The sequence below is a fragment of the Euleptes europaea genome, chromosome 13 (genome assembly GCF_029931775.1).
Source record: "Euleptes europaea isolate rEulEur1 chromosome 13, rEulEur1.hap1, whole genome shotgun sequence".
Taxonomy (NCBI): Eukaryota; Metazoa; Chordata; class Lepidosauria; order Squamata; family Sphaerodactylidae; genus Euleptes; species Euleptes europaea.
This window is the reverse complement of record NC_079324.1, coordinates 34820215-34843780: the sequence shown is the minus strand read 5'-3', so window position 1 is coordinate 34843780 and position 23566 is coordinate 34820215. Positions and strand designations below refer to the sequence as shown.

Sequence of the window (23566 nt, the reverse complement as noted above, 5' to 3'; positions counted from 1 at the left end):
CAGTTTGGCTGGGAATAAGGACTGGGAAGATTTCCCATTAGGTAGGAAAAGTTGACCTGGATGGCCCAGGCTAGCCTAATCTCGTCAGATCTCAACAGCTGAGCAGGGTCAGCCCTGGTTAGTATTTGGATGGGAGACCACCAAGGAATACCAGGGTCACTATGCAGAGGAAGGCACTGGCAAACCACCTCTGTTAGTCTCTTGCCTTGAAAACCCCATAAGGGGTCGCCATATGTCGGCTGTGACCTGACGGCGCTTTACACACACAGGAAAGGTTAAGGGCAGCAGGAAAAGAGGAAGACCCAACAAGAGATGGGTTGACTCAATAAGGAAGCCACAGCCCTCAATTTGCAAGACCTGAGCAAGGCTGTCAAAGATAGGACATTTTAGATTCATAGGGTCGCCATGAGTCGGAAGCGACTTGACGGCACTTAACACACACAGGAAAATTAAGGGCCAGGGGACCTAGATGCTGATGGAAGGGGTGCAAAGAAGATAACATATTGAGACAAGCAAAAGGACAAAGGAGAGAGAGAGAGAAACTGAAGAGAGAAAAGAAGGGCTAGTTCAAGAAACAACCCAGGGCTTAAGGTGAAGGGAAGCTGCAGTGGTGGGGCTATAGAGGCTGATTGTAGAACAGAATTACACAGATAGATCTGTACTGTCACATTTTTTTTAGTCAGGTCTGTATAATGTGAATGTGCTGGCCAAAATTCTCATATGCATTACAAATTCCCTCTTGTCCTTTCATTTAATTTATAAAAACAAAATTAATAAACCTAAAACTTTTTTTTCATGAAAAAGTATCTGTCATTAACAAAAAGAAGCTCAGAGGGAGTTTAAGCCCAACAGGTGACAAAACACTGCAAAACGTTTGAATAGCAAGCAACCTAACAGGGTGAATGCAAAGTTCTACCAATATATTCTGCTCTCAGATTTTGCCGTTTCTGGTTACAAAACTAAAAAGTTTTAAGAAGGCAGGTTGAGTTCCCCTTAATTTTAAAAGCTCCTGCCGTACCAGGACCATCCTCTGAAAAGGGAGCCTCCACTAAGTTAAAATGTTACTCTTCTGCCTTCATCACTGCGCAATTATCTTAAAGTCTTGTTGGATTTTATGGTTAAGATTTGTATGCCACTTTTTTGCCCAATCAGGGCCAGCAGTTAGAGTATTATAAAAACATCCTAAAACAATTAAAACCACAACCAAAGTATGTATGTAAAAGTACATAAACTTGTGATTAAAACATATGGCAAAAATAACTGAGGGAACACCAGACAAAACTCCAGTCCTTCCCTGTTGGTAGAAGACAGTGACAGGAGACAGACTAATAACCCCAGGGAGAAAGTTCCATAGAAATCTTGCTTTTAAAAGCATCCCCTTAGCGAAAGAACATTCACATGCTTCTGTGATCCAAGTAAAAATAAACCTAGGGCTTTTCCGCATGGGTTTTTTTCCTGTTGGATGTGGCCCCATACTACTTCTGTTTATTCCCTGATCTCCACGTGCATTTTTCTGCCTTTAGTTTTTGCTTCCTCCCCTGCCCCCCCATTCCCCCCACAGTTGTTTTCAGACCGCTGTTACCCCAATCTTTTTCTGGAAGCCAATTTTGAGTGGGCTTTATCCTCAGGCATAATGTTCCCGTCAAAAGAGTCCTGTGGTGCAGAGTGGTAAGCTGCAGTACCGCAGTCCAAGCTCTGCTCACGACCCGAGTTCGATCCCGATGGAAGTCGGTTTCAGGTAGCCGGCTCAAGGTTGACTCAGCCTTCCATCCTTCCAAGGTCGGTAAAACGAGTACCCAGCTTGCTGGGGGTAAAGGTAAGATGACTGGGGAAGGCACTGGCAAACCACCCCGTAAACATAGTCTGCCTAGGATACGTCGGGATGTGACATCACCCCATGGGTCATTAATGACCCGGTGCTTGCACAGGGGACTACCTTTACCTTTGTAATGTTTCTATCAGTTTTCTTTGTTCTACCCGCGCCTGCCCATCTCCAGCCCACTTATTCAATTATTGGACTGTCATCATCAAAACACTCCTTCTCCCCACGCCCCATGAAGACGAGTAGTTTCTTTTAAAATATTTTTAAGGCACTACAATATTGGTATATTGATATCGTGTTGTAATACTAGTTTAAGCAGGTTCTCTGAATTCCCAACTTCCATTAAAAAAAAGTCTCTAGTCTCTTCCCTCGTGGAGATGTCTCCCCCCCACTTTTCTCTCTGCGAGGGAAGGGACTAGAGGCTGGCCTTTTAATTATTGGTACCAGTCGCCTTGGAAAACCAAGTGCTGGCCAGCTATCATTCTGTAAGCAGCATCTGCTTTCCTATCGGGAAGTGGTATTCTACTGCGTGCTCGGTAGTTCTATATAGATTTTTTATCATTGTAATCCACCTTGAGGATTGGGTTTTGGGAAAGAAACACGCTCTATCACTGGCTTTCAATAAATGCATGAACTTGGAATGCTGCAAAATAGTAAAAAAGGCAGAATATACTATGCAAAATAAGTTCAAGGGTGGAATTCCACATCCAGATTTGCATAATGGCTGCAAGACTCTGAACACAGGATTTTCCTCTTTTTTTTAACCAAATGAAGTCAACGCAAGGCCCAGTTTTGCCTCAACTTGGCCTTATGTGTCAACCAACCTCTGAACTGTTCCAGCTACTGACCGCACTTCTCATCTCTGCTGTATCTGCTTTTCCCATCATGCACTGCAGGAACAGCCAGCAGCAAAATCAAAGGACCTTGGCATGCTCCTGCTCTTTGGATAGCGCCAGAGAGGCTGCAGAATACCCAATAACTGGCATTTCCACTGCACATCTCCATTTGCAGATGTTTACTGCATGGCCATTTTTATACTCAGAAAAACAAAATACTGGTTCAAACTGTAGCCACCAGTGTTGTTGCTAATATTCAGCACTGAGAACTAATTTGGGCTTGACGGCTCAAGCAACGAGAATCGTGCCATCAATAAGATTTCAAGATGCTTCTGGTTCAAAGGAACTCGTTTGTCACTTATTCTTATTCGCACATGCAGAAACCGGGGAAACCTTTTGCTACCCATATCCTTGCTTGTTTTGGGCAAATTGTGTTGCTGGACCCTCATGGATTAGAAAGCTTAGAAATGACAGGCACTTTAAAGGGTCAACATAAAGCAGAGAGTTTAACAGCCTGGATCACACTGGATCCATCCAGCCAATTTGCTTCATAGGTGGACTGAGAGTGAGCCGGCTGCCTATCTAGGGCTTTAGGAAAACTAGAATGGCTTCTTCACAGCACTGTGGAATACCATTGAGATTCAGAGAATGCTTCCATCATAAACATGGGCAGCTGGCACCACTGGAGAACACGAAACCAGAAAAAAAAAATCTAGTCAAGGCTCTTTATTGTTAGCACACATGCACAAGAAGTTATGTTACCTGCTTGCAGAATGAGCACCACCCCCTCCCAAAAATTGGGGATTACTTTTTATTAGGATCAACAGGGAGGGGCCGTGGCTCTGTGGTAGAGCATCTGCTTGGCATGCAGAAGGTCCCAGGTCCAATCCCCGGCATCTTCAGTTAAAGGGATTAGGCAGGTAGGCGATGTGAAAGACCTTTCTCTGCCTGAGACCCTGGAGAGCCGCTGCCAGTCTGAGTAGACAATACTGACTTTGATGGACCGAGGGTCTCATTCAGTGTAAGGCAGCTTCATATGTTCATAACACAGTGTTAAAGTTTTTGAGGTTTCCAGAACTCTTTATCAGGACAAAACAGCGGCACTTTAAAGACTAACAACATTTTATTCCAGCATAACCTTATGTGAGTCAGAGCTCACTTCATCAGATGCACTGGACTTCAAATCCATCTGGATGACTACAAAAGCTCTCTCTTTCACACGCAAACAAAACAGAAAGCAGCGGGGCAGTACAAAGAGACAATAGTTCATAGCAAGGGCCAGGCCAAAGACTAGTCAGTTCATTCAGCAGGGATTTGAGACACTCCCAACTGTTATTTGATAGGTAAAATGTAAATCCTTATGTAGGATGAAATGAGCGGATACAATACAATTTACAGACGTACGTGGTGGAATTTCAGGGCATGAACACTAAGAAGCCATGTTTATGATCCATCCCTAGATACCATCTTCATGAAGTCTTAGAGTCATGAAGTCTTATACACCATCTATCTAGACAAACCCTCTTCTCACTGCAGGAAATCTTTCACCTCATGGCACCACAAGGTATATGCAACCATAGGAAGGACACTGAGATTCTGTGGCATATCTGGACACTGTTCTGTTAGAATCAGCATCTCCAAAGTCCCCAAAATCTCCAGTGCCTTCTGACAAACTTCAGCAGAAATAAAAATGCTTTTCGTTAAAAACAAAACAAAACACTAAGTACTGTGAGGAACCACATCAAGGACTATTGTCGAAGGCTTTCACGGTCAGAGTTCATTGGTTCTTGAGGGTTATCCGGGCTGTGTAACCGTGGTCTTGGAATTTTCTTTCCTGACGTTTCGCCAGCAACTGTGGCAGGCATCTTCAGAGTAGTAACACTGAAGGACAGTGTCCTTCAGTGTTACTACTCTGAAGATGCCTGCCACAGTTGCTGGCGAAACGTCAGGAAAGAAAATTCCAAGACCACGGTTACACAGCCCGGATAACCCTCAAGAACCAACATCAAGGACTCCTTACCAGTATACTGAAGTCAAATAATAGGCTAAGACCCCAAAAAACCATGCAATTAATCCTGTGCACCCAACATCAGGTTGCCATATTGCAGTTCCCCAATCCTGGCAGTTTAATTTGCATATCATGCAAATAAACTAATTATGCCAAACACATTAACTGATGTGTGTGGCCTACCAGTTGCTTTGTATCTGCTCCCACAAAAAAAAAAAAGCAAGCAATAGCAACATGCACCAAGGAAAGATGTAGCAAGCATGTCATCCATGGCCCTGACTTCCCTCACTGCTTAGAAAAACAGATGGTAGAAGCAGGATTTGTTTCTCACTAAATGATTGGGCAGAATGTCGACTTCATGTTTGCCTTGTATCTCTGGGTCTAAATGGGCTAATTCCTTACTTCAGAAGAAATGAGAGCTGGGAATCAAGGCCACGGCTGCAACAAGCCCCGGTTTGCATGCCAAGAATCTGGATTAAACTTCAGCTACCAGTTCATATGGCAACCCTACTCCAAAGCAGTACTGCCATTGCTGAAAGCAGAGGAGAAAAAGCAGCACTCTTCCATCATTCTTAGGCGTGGACATCATAAGGTCTTCAAGTGTGTTTCTAATTACACATTAATTATTCTTGTTGGTTTTAAATGGCTTTACATTGCTCTGGGAACCCATTTTTGGCTGAAAGGGGGTTAATCATATAATCATTACTGAACACGTGAACATGTCTGTTCTGACTGGCAGCAGTTCTCCAGGCTTTAAAGTAGATGTTCTGCTTCAGAAACACAAGAGGGTTTTAAAAACTGGTCAGCAATATAGTGTAGGAGGGGGACTGCTCTTTTTTAAAGTTAAAAATCCCACTGGTTAAGCAGCTCTTCGGAAATTACCCATTGAATGTGATCGTTTCAGGAAGATGAAGAAGAATTGGTTTTTATGCCCCGATTTTCTCTTCCTTTTAAGGAGTCTCAAACCAGTTTAGTCATCTTCCCTTCCTCTCCCCACAGCAGACACCTTGTGAGGTAGTTGGGACTGAGAGAGTTCAGAGAGTACTGTGACTAGCCCAAGGTCACTCAGCAGGCTTCATGTGTAGGAGTGGGGAAACCAACCCGGTTCACCAGAGTGGGGAGGAGTGGGGAATCAAACCCAGTTCTCCAGATTAGAATCCACCGCTCCTAACCACTACGTCACACTGGCTCATGGTTATGAGTACGTTATGAGAAGCAGATCACACTGCTTGATCTGAATTCTCTTTTAGTACTGGAGTGTATCTGATTATTTTAAATATCCGGAAGATAAAGTTTTATATATATATAATTTTATATAAAACCAATCTGCAAACCATACATTTTGTATCAGTGTCAATTAAATGGCCGTGGGAAGGAAGAAGATGAGACCCTTTCAAAAGCGGTTTGCATTCTCCTTTTAAATCAAAATAATTGTGGTCACTATAGCTAATGTGAACACCTGAAATCAAAGAAAGAAGACGGAGAAAATTCATGCAATGATATGTAGATGTAATGAAATGACCCAGTTTAACGGTGTTTACGGAGGCAGCTAGTTTGCAAAACAGACTGTTAAGCAGATCTCATTCTCTTTCTTTTCTCCAGGGCTGGGCAACCTTGCCAAACTTCCTGCCATTTAATTCCTGGAAGCGTAAACTAGCCAGCCGGGGGGGGGGGGGAGCACCCACTTCGACATAGACCTGACCACAGCAGACGAGAACAGCCCACGGTGCCCTGCGGTAGTGACATCGCAGTGTCATGTGGATGGAGTCTTCACCAAAGATGGCGGCGCACAACTCAGGAAACAACACAAGGCTTCCCGAAACGGAAAGAGAATGAGGAAACTGCACCTGGGGGTTGATTCACACATTACACACTTTTTTCTAGGGCCATACCTAAAAAGAATACAGCATGAACGCAACAAATGAGTTTCATCCAAATCAATTTTTCAAGCATCCAGGAACATCTGTGGTTCACTGTCACACGCATGCGTGGCTACAGGCTTCGTTTTGTTGCCACACAATGTGCAATAAGGCCATCAGAAGTAAAGGTCCACACCCGTCAGTGTGCCCTCTCATTATGTTTTCCTCATTCATTTCTTACAGGTGTGGCTACTTTTCTCAAAGAATGGCTTTCATCCTCTAACCGCAGATATTAGGAGAGCCTTCAGTACATTTGCCCCACGGGACTTTGCAGTCATTAGTGAAGAGACTAAGAAGGCCAGGGGGGATTTTAAATCTTGGCAAGCATGCCATGTGTTGTAAAAATTTTTTGTAGAAGACCTTCTCAAGAGAGTTGCCTGAAGCACAACTGGGGTCTGACTGGCAAGGCTTATAGACCGATGACTTTTTAAAAGGGGAAGGCCGGGTCATACGGAGCCACACCAAAAGTCTTGCAACCACCCCAAATAAGTCGGCCCAGATCCAAAGAGCTGCTTTCAGTTCATAACAGCTTCTGAATGCCCAGCGGGACTTTAACTTCTTTTTGTTTCCGTTTGAGTCAATCATGGTACGAGCAACATCACCTCAAAGCAGAAATGCCAATTTGTTGACCAGGACAAGCAGTTCAGAGACCGACAACTGGAACTGCGACAACCTGGCTGCGTAGAACAAGCAGCTACTGCGTAGGAAAAGCTGCTCGACGTGAACTTTGCCAATTACCATCGAGCCAACCCAAAAGGGAGCTTACCATTATTTATTAAAACAATTATACCCCACACTTCCTTATTCTTACAAGAATACGTTTTTTAAAAAAAAAATTCCAGTTAAAACCAGAATAAAACAGACCCCAAATCTTGCATTGATTGAAGGAATTGAGCAAGCTAAGTTCTCCGGCGGCATGGCATGCCTTCAGCAAACCCCCACCATGCCCTATCATCAACTGCATCTGAAACCTCCCCTCAGAATCAAAAGTAAATGTGCCTGCTGCGTGATGCTGAGGTGAGGAAGGGGAGACCACTATCAAGAAATGGACCCTCCCCTACATAAAAAGCTCAATATGTGTTGTAAAGAAGCAATCAGAGATAAGGCTATTATGCTAAACCCTGAGGTGCTAGGTGACTACACATGGGGATAAGCCTTTTTGTTTTTTAAAAAAACCTGTCAACCCATTTGACTCTTCTTGCAGTTTGAAACAGTACAGCCGAAAAATTTACCACCTCGCCCATGTGTGTAGAAGCAGCTCTTGAGAAGAAATATAACAGCGTAAGAAGGGACCTACTGGACCAAATCAATGGCCCACCTATTCCAGTAGCCTGTTTCCCACACTACCCAATCCACGAGCATGATTCAGAAGGCTCACAAGGAGGAGCAAAGAGACCCAATAACCCCTTCTCTTTTGTTGCTCCCCAGCAACTGGTAGACTGTTTCTGATCACGGAGGTCCCATTTGGTCATTGGGCCTAACACCCAGTGGCAGACCTCTGCCCCTGAAGTTGAAAGCGTGTAATTGGTATTCCTTAAAACTGAGTCAGCTGCAACAGAGAAGCCTGTCTCTGCCTGGGGAACCGTTTGCAAAGACCACCCGAGGCATCTCTCTTGGCTGCAGTTTGCAGACGTGAGAAATATCTAGAAAAGACTGACTGTCGGACACGAGCGCTGGCAGCCCACGCACTCCTCAGCAGCCTTCCACAGTCTTAATCCACCCGTTTCTGATCACGGATCAGCAGCTCCGGAGCCGGTCAGCCTGTCCCCACTGCCCGCACCCGGCCTGGAAGCCTCCTTGCTGAAGCCCAGCAGGATAATTGCTATGCATCGGGGCTCTCCGCAAGCAAAGCAAAGCATTGAAATGGAACAAGAAATAAACTTCCAATTAGCGAGCACAGAAGGAGAAGGAGATCATTTTCCGTCAGCTCTCAGAAAGCCAGAGGAAGCCCAGGATTTTTTTTAGTTATCCTTAAAAAGCTCAAGGCGACTTACAAGGGTGCCTCACAAAAAAAGTCCAGGCACAAATATTTTCAAATATTCTCCCCAAACACATACAGACTGGAAACAGAATTAGGTCTGTCATTTCATAGCAGTGGCCTTTTATGCATGGGTTGTTCCCATCACCGTCACCCCCTGACTACTTTGGGGCTTCGTTTTAATTATGCATGTATTTTCTGACCTTCAGAAGTCGCCTCATTCTCCCCCCACATTTCCCCCATGTTTTCAGGATGCTGTTTTATCCTGTGTTTAAAGTCTGCCTTGATTCCAAATTGAAAGCTGGTCCTATGAATACTTGTCACTTTGGGTTTTTCCCACGGCCATTCTCGCTTCTTCCTCCCTGTGTCTGTCCCCCTCATCCACCCCTTTCCCTCGAAGATATCTGCGAGTGCACTAGCGAGAGAATAATGCTGGAATATCATAAGGCTGCTTATTTGGTTAGTTTCACAGCAAGTGTGGGTCAGTTTCAGATCCAACAGTTGAGAGAATGCTGCAGTAAGCACAAAACCCTATGTGGCTGCTTATTTGTTCAGTTTCACAGAGAGTGTGGGTCAGTTTCAGTTCTCGGCAGGATGGAACAGAGCTGGGCTGATTTGCCGCCCTCCCTTTATATGCATCTTCTTATAGGCATGAAAGCCTTTTTTTTTTTTGTGAGTGCAAGACTACAGATGGAACAATGAAATGGTCACAAATGACCATGCACGTGTTTTTACGTTTTTATGACCACTGCATTGAGATAGCCAGAAACCAATTGGTGGGTGGGAGGGTTGTCCAGACCCTTCTCTGCTTTGGCTGTAAAATGGCAACTCGCTTCAGATCAAATGAAAGAATCCCGCTGGTGACATATTCTGGAAAAATACACTACAGCCAGTTACAAAGCAGTGTTTTCAGGGGGGGAGAGACTCATGCATGGTTCAGAAGCTCCACATTTTCACTGGGGATGCATAACTGATCACAAGTTACTCCTGGAATTTCTTTGGGGGGAAAAGCCCTTGTGCATAGTGTTTTGAGAATTCAACAGCAAATACTGTGCAGTTAGAGAGCAGCAGATCCAGCTGAAACAGACCATGCATAAAAGGCGAGTGTCAGAGCATCCCTTCCTGCGCACAAAAACTGCAAACAAAAAGTGATTGTTGCAGTGATTTGTTGTGGTGCAAACAAAATGCTATCTTCTCTAATAACTCTCCTTTAACCTACTTATTACCTTTTGGAGACACCAAATATTTTACAGGCATAGAGCTGTTGCAGGGGAAACAAATGACGCGGCGTGTGTACCATTCCTAGAACTGGAACTCTTTAAACCTACAAGTGGCGGAAACCATATGAGCTTCGCTCATATTCAATGCTACATTTAGAGTATGAGTTTATGGGAGTTCCCAAAAAAGGCATGTCGTCTGTTTTTGTCCCTGGAGCTGGCAAAAGGCTGAATGGAACTCTTGCCAGATCTTGTTAATGGCCAGCCTGCCTTCCACTTACTAGCCTGGGTTCTTCTGGCAAACATACTCATTTGAAGAACACACATTAGTTCTCGCCTAATGCAGATTGAAGAAACAACCACAGACACAAAAGAGAGAGCCTCTCTCATTCCCATGACCCGTATTCTCAATAGGGAGGTACTGCCAAGATACAGATCACATTTTTACCCTCCTCCTCCAAAGAGCCCAGGCCTGCGTACTCAGCTCTCCCATTAGAACTTCTTGGCAACCCCATGAGGCAGGGGTTAGACTGACAGATGGTGTCTAACCCAAGGTCATGTAGTGAGCTTCATTGTGGAGAGAATGCTTGAACTCAGGATCAAACCTACGGTAACTATGACATCACGCTGGTTCTCCATGAAATGACAAAAAGGTCACTATCCCATTCACATTTTTTTTTACTTGCCTACCTGCTCAAACATACCAGACTGAAGACGTAGCATCCATGAATCACAGCTGTACAGATGCACTCATTTTTACAAGTCTATCTGACCACATGTAGCCACTTATATCGACTAAGTCTCACCATCAGTCCATCTAACTCAGTATTGCCTGGTTTGTCCGGTATGTGCTCTCCAGGGCCTCTGGCAACAAAAAATCACCCATCACCTTCTGCCACGTATATCCTTTACGAGAAGGTACAGATCTCCAGAAACCTGGGTCCAGTGCAATAAAAACCTAGTTATCTTAGCTGTAACAACTGCTAGTAGAGATAATTTAGCTGAAGATGCCGTGGATTGAACCTGGGATCTTCTACCTTCCGCAGGCGCATTACCACCGAGCTGTGAGCCCTCCAGACCTTGCTTTATATGAAGCCAAACCATTCATCCAGCCAAGCCAGACAGTCAGCTGTTCTCCAAGGCCTGTGGCAGAGAAAGGATCTCCCCTGCACCTGCTCCCTGGTGAGTTCTCTGAGCCGCAGCCGCTCCCACAAAATGCAGTTCCAGGATCTGAGGATTCCAAAAGGTACAAGACAGAGGAACAAAAGAGAGGAAGTACTTACCGATGTGTACAAGTATCCTTCACTGTTCATCGCTAAGTACAATTTTGTCTGAACGCCTTGAATCGCCACCACTCGTAAACCCACGGGTATGAGGTTAAACACAGCTGCGGGCAAAGCAAATAAAGAAAGGTAATTTCTTTCTGCTTTGACAACATCGCTGCATTTTCCTTCAAGGGCCACAGGCTGGATTTTTACATTTAAATTCCCCCTTGCATCTGTCACACAGTCTTGAGTATACAAATAGCTTATTTCAGAAAGTGGAAACACAAGAAAACAGCCTTTGTCCCACCCTCACAGCATATTGTTAGCCCTTTGCTCTTATCTTTTATTTTTTAAAAAGTTCAAGACAATTATTATCACTTCCCCAGTACTGAAGCATACGTCTGTACAGCATTCATTTGGCATTGTAAGCCTCCTTGAGCCATGAGGGGAAGGCAGAGTACAAATACTTTAATAAATTAATCACCTCACTTTTGGGGGCTGGGGGGATACTGCAAACCTTTGACCATCATTCCTCACAGCAAACCTAACCCAGTTTCCATGCTCTTTATATATGAACTGATGAGACTATCATCGCCTGGTCCCCTTTGGTGAGTCAGGGATTGTATCTAGGCGATCGGATAGTGTAACATTTCCAGCCAGCTGATGATGAGGGCTTGGAGCTGAAAGTGCTGGCTGGTGGGTGGCAGAGGTCTTGGATCAGGGTGGGCTCCCAGCTCTAAGCAGCCCTCCCGCATGGCACCACCGACTAGCTAATCAGGGAAGGCTTGAGACTAAGATTGGGTCCCGTGTGCTTTCAGCTCCAAGCCCCAGACATCAACTGGCCAGCAGGGAGAGCCTGTTGGCTTTCATCAGCTCTCCTCCATGGGAAGGGAGACCAAGACTTGAGAAATGGAAGACAATGTAAAAAAAATAATACTTGGTTGCCAATAACTCCCACTATGTTCTATGGGGGGGGGGGAGTAAATGGGCATTTTTTGGGGGGACACAAAGCCTAATGCTCCCTCTAAGGAACTGGGACCACCAAGGGCAGATTTACTCCCACCCTAATGGTACCCTACATTATGCACCTTTCCTTTCTATAGTCAGGTGTTTGGTAAGCAAGGAGAGGGCCTTCTCTGTGGTGGTGCTGCAGTTGAGGAATATCCTTCCCCAAAATGTTTATCCTTCACTCCCTCCGTTTTCTTTTAGTGCCGAGTTAGAATTATTTATTTATTTTTAAAATTAAATTATTATTATTTTTAATTATCCCTAGCTTTTCACAATTTGACTTTAGTGCTTCTGGTCTGTGTTAATCCATGCTCTGTTCTGTGTATTTCATTAAGGGTGTTGATGCCAGCCCAATATGCTACCATTGGTTATTTAATGATCATTTCACACTTTGGATGAGTAGTCTTAAGGGCTCTGTCTGAGCAGAAAGTCAGGGTAGACGTTGTTCAAGCAAGCAAATAAATCACATTATCCTTTCTCCCCTAAGTGTGAATGGCTGCCATGCACACCTGAGGGGAGGTAAAGCTCGACACATGAGAACATCATTACGAACAGTGGTGCAGTTATGCGATTCTGGGACTCTGGAACTAATGGTCTTAGATCAGGGGTCCATCCGCTTCATTAATGACAGCTACTGGGGAAGGCACTGGCAAACCACCCCGCAAACAAAGTCTGCCTTGGAAACGTCGGGATGTGACGTCACCCCATGGGTCAGGAATGACCTGGTGCTTGCACAGGGGACCTTTACCTTTTTTTTTACTTCTGAGTAATGAAAAATGTCCTGAGCTACTTCCCCTTACCCCTGGTAAGTTACCAAGTTTTATTCTGTTTCTAGGATTAGGAAGAGCATCAGAAATTAAGCTATCAGCTAAACAGTACAAAGAAAAATCCTAAGTTGTTTAAAAAACAACAACACCCTTTTTATAAAGTCTAGAGTAGATCTTTTCAGTCTTTTCCTTAGTCTAGATTCTAGGGGATGCATCAACAATTGAGCTACCCATAGCTCACAGGCTACCTGTTGGAGATCCCTGTCTTTGATGGCAACATGTAGTTCCAAGGCAAAGCTAGACCCTGCTTTTGGGAGTCCTGTAAAGACCGCCTGAGGTCTATAGAAACCTGTCACCAATGGAAATATAATTGTGTTATCTGCTTTTTGGCTGCCTCTCTACCGTGCTGTTATAACAATGACCCATCTTGTGAGATTCTAATAAAGAGGAGAGTAAGGTTATGAGAAGATCTTCCATGAGGTATGACTGTACTACCTCCTCTAAACTATATCCTAATTTTGGAGCTTGGGCAAAGGAACAGTTACCGGTATATTTTCTGCCAATTGAGCGGCTCTCCTATAAACTTGTCTTCTCGAAGGAAAATTGGAGATTTATGTTTCCCATAAAGGTAGCTCCTTGAAACACATATTGTTATTTGCGTCAAGGGTGGAAACCCTTATTTTCACTCAATGCATGCATGTTTTGATGGGACGCAGACTGTCAATAATGGGTCATACACACACATATTCATTTACTTGAGGATGCCACCACTGATTAACTCAATGCTTGAAGGCTCTCAACTGAGTGTCACTGAAAGGACAGCGCTGAAGCTGGTGTCAAGCAATGTGCAGTATTGATCTGCAGCGGCTCGTTCACCGATGCCTCTTGTTATCAAACGTGCATGCGTGAAGCAGCCAAAAGGCCTCTTGTGCAGAGAGGCCTGGGGTTTCTGCATCAGGGAGAAATGGAAGACTCTTTAGCCACAGAGAAACCTCCTGCAGCATTACAACTCATAAGAACGTAAGAAAGGCCCTGCTGGATCAGACCAAGGCCCATCAAGTCCAGCAGTCTGTTCACACAGTGGCCAACCAGGTGCCACTTATGTTGAGCGTAAGTGGAAGCAGCAGGAAGCAGTTTTCCTCCAGGAATCAATTTTAAGTCAGGAAGCAATTTTCCTCCAGGTCAGACTGATCAGGGAACCTGGAGGTGTTTTAAGTCAGGAAGCAATTTTAAGTCAGGAAGCAATTTTCCTCCAGGCCAGATTGATCAGGGAACCTGGAGGTGTGTGTTTTTTTTTTTTTTTTTTTTTGCCATCTTCCTGGCATAGAGTAGATGTCACTGGGGGGGCAGGACAGGTAGTTGCGAATTTCCTGCAGAGGGTTGGACTAGATGACCCTGCCTGTCCCTTCCAACTCTACGATTCTGTGATTCTAAGTTCTGTGGGATTCCTTCGGGTGGTAAGCAATTGGACAGTCTAACACACAAACACACATTTAAACTGCACCTATCTTGCAGAAAAGCATTATGATTGGGACAGGCGAACCCAACACAAAGACGGAGAGGGCCCAAACCGATCCCAGTTAAGTGGGCAGAATACCATTAGGAGCGTGGTAGTTGGATTCAGTTCCCAGACCTGTCCGCTGCTGGTAAAAAAAGATGTGGGGGGGAGGAAATGAAAATGTCACACACAACTAGTTTACCTAGGAATCCATGGCCACATGGTGAGTCGGTGGCCAGTAGCATAAATCTGTTTAGAAATCCAGTTGAATAAATATATGACAGCTAGGTCTAGCAGTGGGCTCTTTTTGTTGACAGTATACCTCTGACAACTTGCTACCAACAACACCGAGTTGAATGTTTGCCATCCCAACCTGCTTGCATCTGCTTGGGTGACGGCTATCACAAGACAGTGCTGAGTCAGACGAACCACGGTTCTAACCAGAATGATGATTCGTCAGTCCTTGAGTGGGACTTGAATATCTGAAGAGGAGTTTGGCATTAAAAAAAACAACACCACCACAAACTCTGCAACCCCTTCCAATAAACTGCGTGTAATTTAATTTGGACTTCTCTACGGTGTTTAGCAATGCCAGAGATGCAAATCTAACAGGAATGGCATCATACAGACTCCACAGGGGCAACAGCCCTGAAGTGACTCCGGAGCTCTTTTCTGCAAACATCTTTTCAAGGATAGTTTTACAGGATTAGATATTTTGCCTTGTTTGAGCAAACTCTCCAACAGCGAATTATGGTACTTCGGGCAAAGGCAATTACTCTGATGTTTATCAGCAGAGGGTGATGGGAAGGAAATAGGGACAAAATGGGGACAATAATCCCCTTCTCTGACATAAACTTTTGTCTGATGGATTTGTAATGGAGATGGTTTTGTTTTATTTCAGGCGAAGCAAGGGGGTGAGAAACTTCTCCCTGCTGGAGCATAAAAATCAAAACGAAATCCCCAAAGCACTGTAATGAAGCTCTCCAGATCTCCATGGAGATACCATTTAGATGAGGGGGGGATTTCCCTCCCAGACTTCCTCCTCCGATTTAGCTAGTTTTCAAGTGTTTTTCTGAGCCTTTCTTTCGGGGCCAACAGTAAACATGCACGCCGCGCTAATATTGCTTTAGCTCCATTTGCCTCTCTCACTCGCACACATGCCCCTTGAAAAACAGCCCACTGCTTTCAAAAGGCTGTTCATGTGGACTAGGAGGCTGAGCAAATATCATCCAGTAGCTCTCTGTTCCCAGGAGGGAGATACTCACTGTAGGTGCTCTCCTCCTCCTTCGTGCCATCGATAGTCCCGTCTGCTTGCAGCTGCAAGTGGTATCCTTGCCGGCTGTACAGTTTCGTCACAATGCCTTTAAGCTGTGGCTCTGTAAGTAAACAAACATGTTAAAAAACTAAGGTTGGAACCCAAAGTCCAGTATCGCACATGTTTCTGGATTTTTTTTTTTTTTTACAGAGGCTTGCTTGGTCCTTTTGAGAAGAACGGCCAACATTTGAACGGTGACAACTGCGTGCTGAGACTGAAGATCGAAACAGGAGCTTGAACACACGATCCTATTTCCCTTGATTTGAGAAATACAGGTCATTTGCAACACAAAAGCACAAACACAAAAATATTTCGCCGGTGAATCAAAATTCCAGCCATGCGTTACGTGGCTCAGGGAGCTAAGTTTGATCTCCATTAAGATTAGGAATCCGCCAGCAAGGAGAACATCTTGTGTTTTAATGAGCTGAGATTTGTCAAAGGTAAAAAAAAAACACGGGGGCGGGAAGGACAGAGCTGCTGAAACGGGAAGAATAAAATTAAAGGCCAATCTAGAACCAAGCTGAAAGAAACAGTTAGTACCACTGCAGGTCTCATGAAGAGCGTAAAGAGACGGGAGTAAAATGTACGTTGGACTTGGACAGCACAGGAAAAGGTATGGCTTAACACCGCGGCAATACTAATACTGAGATTATATACAGGCAAACAGAGAAAGAGAGAGAGAGCTTACAAGGAATGTCAGAAATTTGGTGGATATTGGCATTCACAGACAAATGCTGACAATGTCCAAAAGCTGGAGAATGTTGGCTGTCAACATTCACTTCAGTGCTTCCAAACTGCGCAGAAATGAGCCTGGTTCACATGAGCAGCAGAATGAGGTGGCAGAACGCCAAGGTGGTAGAGAGGGCCATATCACCTCCGACTGCAGGCAGGGAAAGCACCTTTCTGAATGCTCCCACCTGAAACCTCCTCGCAGATGGAAAGCTAGTCCAGCAGGGAGCTGGGTAGATGGACTAGAACCTTTTCTCTCTCCGGGGGCTAGGGTTCTATCTGGAGCCAGTCTGTTTAACAGGGAAGTGCATTTAAGACTAGAGCCTGTCGCCTGGAGTCCAAAAAGATGTGCACTATTCTACACTTCACTGTAACAGACACACAGTGCTCCAGGATTTGAGGGGGGGACCAACACCCCCAGTGGGCCACCTTAGCTTGGGGCATGCAAACTGAGAATTCTCCGGCATTCTCTTCAACATTCTCTATGCCCTGTTGCAGCGACAACTGGGACCATTTTGGAGCTCCACCAGAGACCCAGCTGTGCCACCTCTGGAGCTGGGCATATGTGCATGCGAGTGCACACACCCTTTTGGAAACGAAAGGGTGCCAAATCCACCTCAAAGGTTGGAAAATGAGCCATCGAGTGTCACAATTTAAAGTCAGGAGCACCACTGCTCTCATGGCAAGGGCAGCTTTCTAGGTAAGGAAAAGCAGTCTGGAGAAGAGTTTCAAGGAGGGACGTTTCCTTCCAGAAAATGCCCACCTGCACCACAGCCAAATGTACATCCCACTTCATATGGCTGAGGCTGTTTTTCACCCTCCCTAAGCCCCTATGAGGGAGGGGACCGGCTACAGCCACAGGCTGAGAAAGGCAACATTTTTCATGCCGTTCAAGAGGGAACCAAACAAAACATTGAGCTGCATCCTGCAAAACGCCCCGAATCATTAGCTGGGCAGACTGACCAAGGGAAGCATTTATACTTATTTAGAACCTCTTCGCACAACAACATGTAAGGTTGTTTTTTAAACTGGAAAGCTGTCTTTTTCCTTTTCTTTAAAGTGCTAATAATAGTGCGGGAGGAGGCATGCAGCGGTGAAAGGCTTAACACCCCCCTTCACCTACCCTGCATGGACAAAATCTAAATCAGGGTCCCACATGCAGATGTAAGTCATTTTTGAAAGTTGCTGGGAGATCCGTGTTCTCCGTCACGTCTAGTTTGACCCTTTAAAGGCTGGGTTACATGAGATGCGAGGCAATCCATGGGCAGAGCTCCCAGCTCTTTTTTTTTTTTTTTTTTAATACTGCTTTCAGGTACGCAGAGCCTAAATTGAGATCAAGACTGTGGCATAAAGGGAACGGGGTTTAAGCCTTCTGCCATGCACCTTTCTCAATCTGAAATGGCCCTGAGAAGTATAGACTCAGTGTTATGTGGTGTAGAGGTTACGGCATGGGACTAGGGTTGCCAACCTCCAGCAACCCTACATGCTAGACATATATAACGAGACAACATGGGATACACTACATTACATTACAAACATCAATACTGAATTACTATCCTAATTACCAATATATACAATGTATGCAAAACATGTTTGGTGCAGTCTCTATGCAACAATATAGTCTTCTTGGTATATAATCTTCTTGGTGATTAACAAACACAGTTCTCAAAATGATCCAATGATTGGTATCATCCAGAATAATCCCATCAGTAAGGTGAATGGGAAAAAGAAGGGGGGAGGGGGGTTCACCTTTCTGATGGGATTATTCTGGATGATATCAATCATTGGATCATTTTGAGAACTGTGTTTGTTAATCACCAAGAAGATTATATACCAAGACGACTATATTGTTGCATAGAGACTGCACTAAACATGTTTTGCATACATTGTATATATTGGTAATTAGGATAGTGATTCAGTATTGATGTTTGTAATGTAATGTAGTGTATTCCATGTTGTCTCGTTATATATGTCTAGCATGAATAAGATTTTTGCAATTTTGAATTAATTTCTCCTGTGCTGATTTCCTAACCTACACGGTACAGGCACGGAGGTGCCTCTTTTTTGTATTGTAACCCCCAGGTACTAGCTGGAGATCTCCTGCTATAACAACTGATCTCCAGCCCATAGAGATCAGTTCCCCTGGAGAAAATGACTGCTTTGGCAACTGGACTTTACGGCATTGAAGTCCCGTCCCCAAATCCTGTCCTCCTCAGGCTCCGCCCAAAAAACCTCCCACTGGTGGCGAAGAGGGACCTGGCAACCCTTCACGGGACTAAGATCTGGGAGACTAGCCTTCAAGTCCCCATTCAGCCATTAAACTTACTGGATGACCTTGGGCCAATCACTTCCTCTCACCCTAACCTACCTCACAGGGTTGTTGTGGGAAAGAAGAACCATCCGTGCCACCTAAGCTCCTGAGAGGAAAGACAGGATAAAAATGCAATAGGCAGGTATTTGCCCTGCTGGGTCCTGGCATAATTTTTTTTTTTAAAGATGTTTTTTTTCCAAGAGTGCGCCTAAAGCTGTACATGTAGGAGGTATTTGTGTGGGTGGGGACATGCCTTATACATCAAAAGCAGATCTTGCTGCATCTCCTATTGGAGCCTATGCTGGGTGACAAACCCAGGTTTGTTGCTGTGTCAGTTGTATAATGACCCACAGTGGCTAGCGTGTCATACTAAACACGATGAAGACCCACGGTCATCTTCCCATTCACCCATAAAGCTCAGAGGGTAGCTAACCTTGGACCAGTCACTCTCTCTCCGCCCAACCTACCTCACAGGGTTGTTTTGCGGAACAAATGTGAGGAGGACGGGAGAATCATGCATGCTGCCCTGACCTTTTTGAAGAAAGGATAGGATACCAGCTAGATAGATATCAATTTCACCACCTCTCTACATTCCTGTTCCTAACAGCCATCCCCAAAGCTTTGGCTTTTCCATGGTTTGGAAAGCCTGTCACCTCGGGACCCCTCAGACATTATGTTTTAAGGCAAAAATGTGAGATGTATCTCTGGGGGGGGGGGGGAGAGGAATTGTCAATGTGACAGATATCCAAGCAAGAAGCAGTCAGGGATACACACACCTAAAGCTGGGTCTATAATGTGTGAAATAGCATTCAGTCTTTCAGCAAGAAGATGCTGAGGTTCTAAGGCTTTCGGACTTTTTTTAGCAAACTAAAAACAACAAGAAAGGGACTTTGCCCACCCCCTTTCTGAAACACACTAGGGCATTTTGATGCTTCCTCCTCCACCCACTTCCAAGCTTACTTGAAATCATACGCTTTATACATAATTCTTACGAAAAGCATCACACTGATGAGAGGAGAAGCCTAGGACGAGTGCAGAAATTCACACAGACTGAGGGGGTGGGGGCATAGCAAGTTGGACTTGGAGCAGAGAGAGCGGCTCAGAAATCCTCACTTCGCCATGCCCCTACTCCCCAGCCTAGGCTACCTCACAAGGTTGTTGAGAGGATAACATGGGACAAAACTATGACCTTAGGCAGATCATGAGAGGGAGGGCACCTTGGCCATCTTCTGGGCATGAAGTATGGGTCACTGGGGGTGTGGGGGGGAGGTAGTTAGGAATTTCCTGCATTGCGCAAGGGGTTGGACTAGATGACCCTGGTGGTCCCTTCCAACTCTATGATTCTATGATTCTATGCTATGTAGGAGAAAAAAGACATACAAAATATGATTTCTAAATACTTAGAAGCAGCCCATATGGTGGGAAACGAAATACAATATTCTTATTCTCCCTTCGCGTATCCTGAGTGGGGGTGCTGTGGGGGAGGAGAGATTATGCACGTACATTTATGACAGATACAAAATAGGACTGGAAATAAAAACTGGGAAAGATCATGGGGCAGTGGTTAGCATGCTGGACTAGGACCCAGGCTCAAATCTCGACCCTGCCAGCAATCTCACTTGAGCCTTAACTTTACTGGGTTGTTGTGAGGATAAAATGGGGGGGGGGAAGGGGGGGAGAGAACCAGGTACACTACATTGACCTCCTTGAAGGAAGGGCAGAATAAAGCTCAAATGATAATAAATGCGATCTGCCAAACCATGTTTGCGGGAATCCAGAGAAATTAATCGGTACGCACAGCACAAGCAAACAAATGTAAAAATCAAAATGTCAGACGGATTCATGATTGGTGGCTCTGCGCGCAGCAGAGAAAACAGAAGGGGCCCTTTTGAATCAAATTGATGGTGTTGGGTGTAGTGAGAGAGAAACCAATCAATTGCTGGTCTGTGTAGGAGGAAAGCAGGAATCGACAACTGTCGTCAACAAGCCGGGACCTGTCGCCCTCTCCTCTGGAAAGCGCCCCGTGCACAGATGTCACAGCATTAATAACAAAAAATCTGGGCAGCAGAGGAAGCCCGGAAAATTGCGAGAGAAAAAAATGTGCGGGTATGAAAAATCTTAATTTATTTTGTAACATATCTATATAGGTGAGCGTGCAAGAAGCAGAGATTGCAAAAAAGTAAGGAGCAAAAATATAATTTGTTTAGTGAGCCCAAGGGGGGGGGGGGAGAAAACAGAGGCTCGAAAGCAAATATATTAAAAGGCAGAGCAGTATAAAAGAGAAATGGGATTTGGGTGTTTAGGGAAACAAAACTTTTTTTTAAAAAGCCAGTATGGATCTAGTGTACAGAGCATTGGAGGTAAACCATGCAGGCCTGGGTGCAAATTGCTACTCATTCACATAGCTTATTTGGTGACTTTGGGGCAATCACACACACATTCTCAGTCTCTTTCTTACACACACACACACACACACAGAGCGTAGCCTACCTCACAAGGTTGTTGTGGCGACAAAAGGGGACAGCAGGTTATACTCTGTCCTGTGTTTTGGTGGGATGGATGGGGTAAAGCATAAGTAATGAAAAGGAATTTGGACGCCAACAGAGCCAAGGTGTCTGCTTGCGTGTCTCTTTAATGGGCGATCCCTACATTATATTTGCTTAAAAATGGAAACGGACATGATCTTGTCCCCTACATGGGAAGCAGAGACACATTACAAAACTGCCAGGCACACATCTAGACCTGTATATTTGGACATCTGATGCCAAAACAGGCACTGTAAGGGCAGATTCATACATCACAGATGCATGGCATGGAACACATGTGAGTGCAACAGCAGGAAAGCTGTGTCGCGACTGTCAGTTGTGATGACCACACATGTCAATTGCATGTATGTCACCTGTGAAGATCTATGCATGCACATTTCATGCTATACTCTACACAGAAGCATCTCCCATGAAGGGGGGAGGACCCTATAGGACCATAAGGATTCCCTCTGCTCATCACACCAAGGTCCATCAAGCCCAGCATTTAGTTTCCAAAAGCCCTCAGGGGGTTCAAAACAGGAAATGGCCACAGGGTTCATATCCTTACCCCCTACATACACAAAGCATCCATCTAGTTATCAGGAGTAACAACGCCGGCAGAGAGACCTCCACAAATCCTCCTGCAAAGCCACCTCTATTAGAACCCACTCCCGTCTCTTGGGATCGCCACGCAAGGCACACAGGGGCCCCGGGACTCCCCAAAGAGCACGCTTTGCCTGACCCCACAACCCTTCAGACCACGGACGCCCGCCTCAGGAAGGCGAAACCACTAGGGAACTGTGATAACGAAGCATCCCTTCTGAAAGCCTCGCACGTTCCACGCGTAGCCGGTGCCAGCCAGGGGCAGGCTTCACCTGCAGCATGCCCAGCCACCAGCAGTGCTCGGGGAGAGGCCAAAGCTCAGAGGCAGCGGACATGCCTGGCATGCAGAAAGGTCCCGGGCTTAAGCCGGAGCCAGGGGGACTGCCTGGGCGGAAGATAGATCGCGAGGGGTAACCGTGTTCATCTGCCACCAGCAGCAGAAAAGAGCAAGGGTCCAGCCACACCTTCAAGAAGAACAAAACTGATGGCAGGGTACAAGCTTTCGTGAGCGGTGAAAGCTCATACTCTGAAAGGCATTTGGCAGTCTTGAAGAGGCTACTGGACTCTTGGGCCATTTACGCATCGGGGATTGCGCCTTGGCTTTGCCACTCTTTCGATGCGCATTTTCCTCATTCAGATTCTCCAAACTCAACAACCCGTGCAGAGTTTTGAGAATTCAGATGGGGGGAACGTGCATCTAGAGAGCGGCAAAGCCAAGGGGACACCTCCCGTGGGCCAATGGCCCTTGCTCTTTCCTACCGCCTGGGTGGCAGGCAGCTGCTGCCGGTTTCGGTCGTGGGCCAGCCCACCTGGTTTCCTCCGCCGCCTCTTCTTGGAGCCGAAGAGCTTGACCCGGGAGAAGACGCTGAGCTTCTTCTTGTCGGCGCAGCTGGCCTTGGTCTTGCTGGGGCTGCTGACACACTTGCAGGCGTTGGACTTCTCCCGCTCGCGCGCTTGCCTCTTCTGGCGGATGAGGGAGCTGGCGATGGCTGCTGCCATGGCCGCCACCCTGCAGGGTCACACGGCGGGCCGGCGGGGGCTGCTTGCGGGGGGGCCCCCCAGCATGCTGCTCTCGCCTCCCCGCGGGGGGGAAGAAAAAAAAGACCCCAGCGGGCCGGCCCCAGCAGCCCGGCGGAGCGCAGCGAGCTCCGGCGCCGGGGAACGGAGGGAGGGAGGGAGGGAGGGAAGGAGGGGGGGGCTCCCGACGGCCCCCCTCCCGCTGGCCTGCGGGGCTGCCGCCGGCCCGGGCCACCCCGGCAGGGCACTCGGCGGGGTCTCCGGACGCCAACAGGTCCCTCGGCGGGGTCTCCGGGCGCGCCCTGGCGCAGCTCCTCGGCTTCCCCGGACGGCCCGGCCAGCCGGCAACCTGTTCGACGGCGGAGAGCGGCCTGGGCAGCAGCGGCAGCAGCGGCAGCGGCAGCAGCTCTCGGAGCGCAGCGCCTCGCCCAGGGCTCTGCGAAGAAGGAGCCGCCCGACGGCCGGTGCGGTGCGAGCCCCCTGCGAGGGCAGCGTCCGCCAGCCGAGCCTGCGCGCTCCCACCGCCCAGCAGCGGCGACGCGATGCAGAGCGCGGGCTCCGTGCGCAGGCAGGCAGGCGGGCGGGTGGACGGGCGGGCGCGGGGAGGGGGGCTGCCGCTCGCTTCCCCCGGGAGGGGGAGGACCCCTGTGGTGGGAAACCAGCCGCCCGGGGCCGGGGCCAGTCTGCGTTGCGCCCCAGGCTGATGCCCCCCACCCACAGTTGCTGACCAGTTTTCAAAAGCAGAGGT

The 23566-nt window shown here is 46.5% G+C and overlaps 1 protein-coding gene across 4 annotated transcripts in view; it reads right to left on the bottom strand.

Moving 5' to 3' along the window:
* FGF13 (fibroblast growth factor 13) overlaps positions 1 to 23566 on the bottom strand; it is a 250457-nt gene that overhangs the window by 27719 nt on the left and 199172 nt on the right. For 3 of the 4 annotated variants that reach the window (XM_056859937.1, XM_056859941.1, XM_056859940.1), the window contains 2 exons: positions 15584 to 15694; positions 11064 to 11167 (listed from right to left, as the gene is read on the bottom strand). In XM_056859937.1, the coding sequence (XP_056715915.1) occupies positions 11064 to 11167; positions 15584 to 15694 (215 nt within the window). Of the gene's footprint in view, positions 1 to 11063; positions 11168 to 15583; positions 15695 to 22610; positions 22880 to 23566 lie in introns of those variants that run through there. The other variant, XM_056859938.1, reaches the window with a different exon arrangement.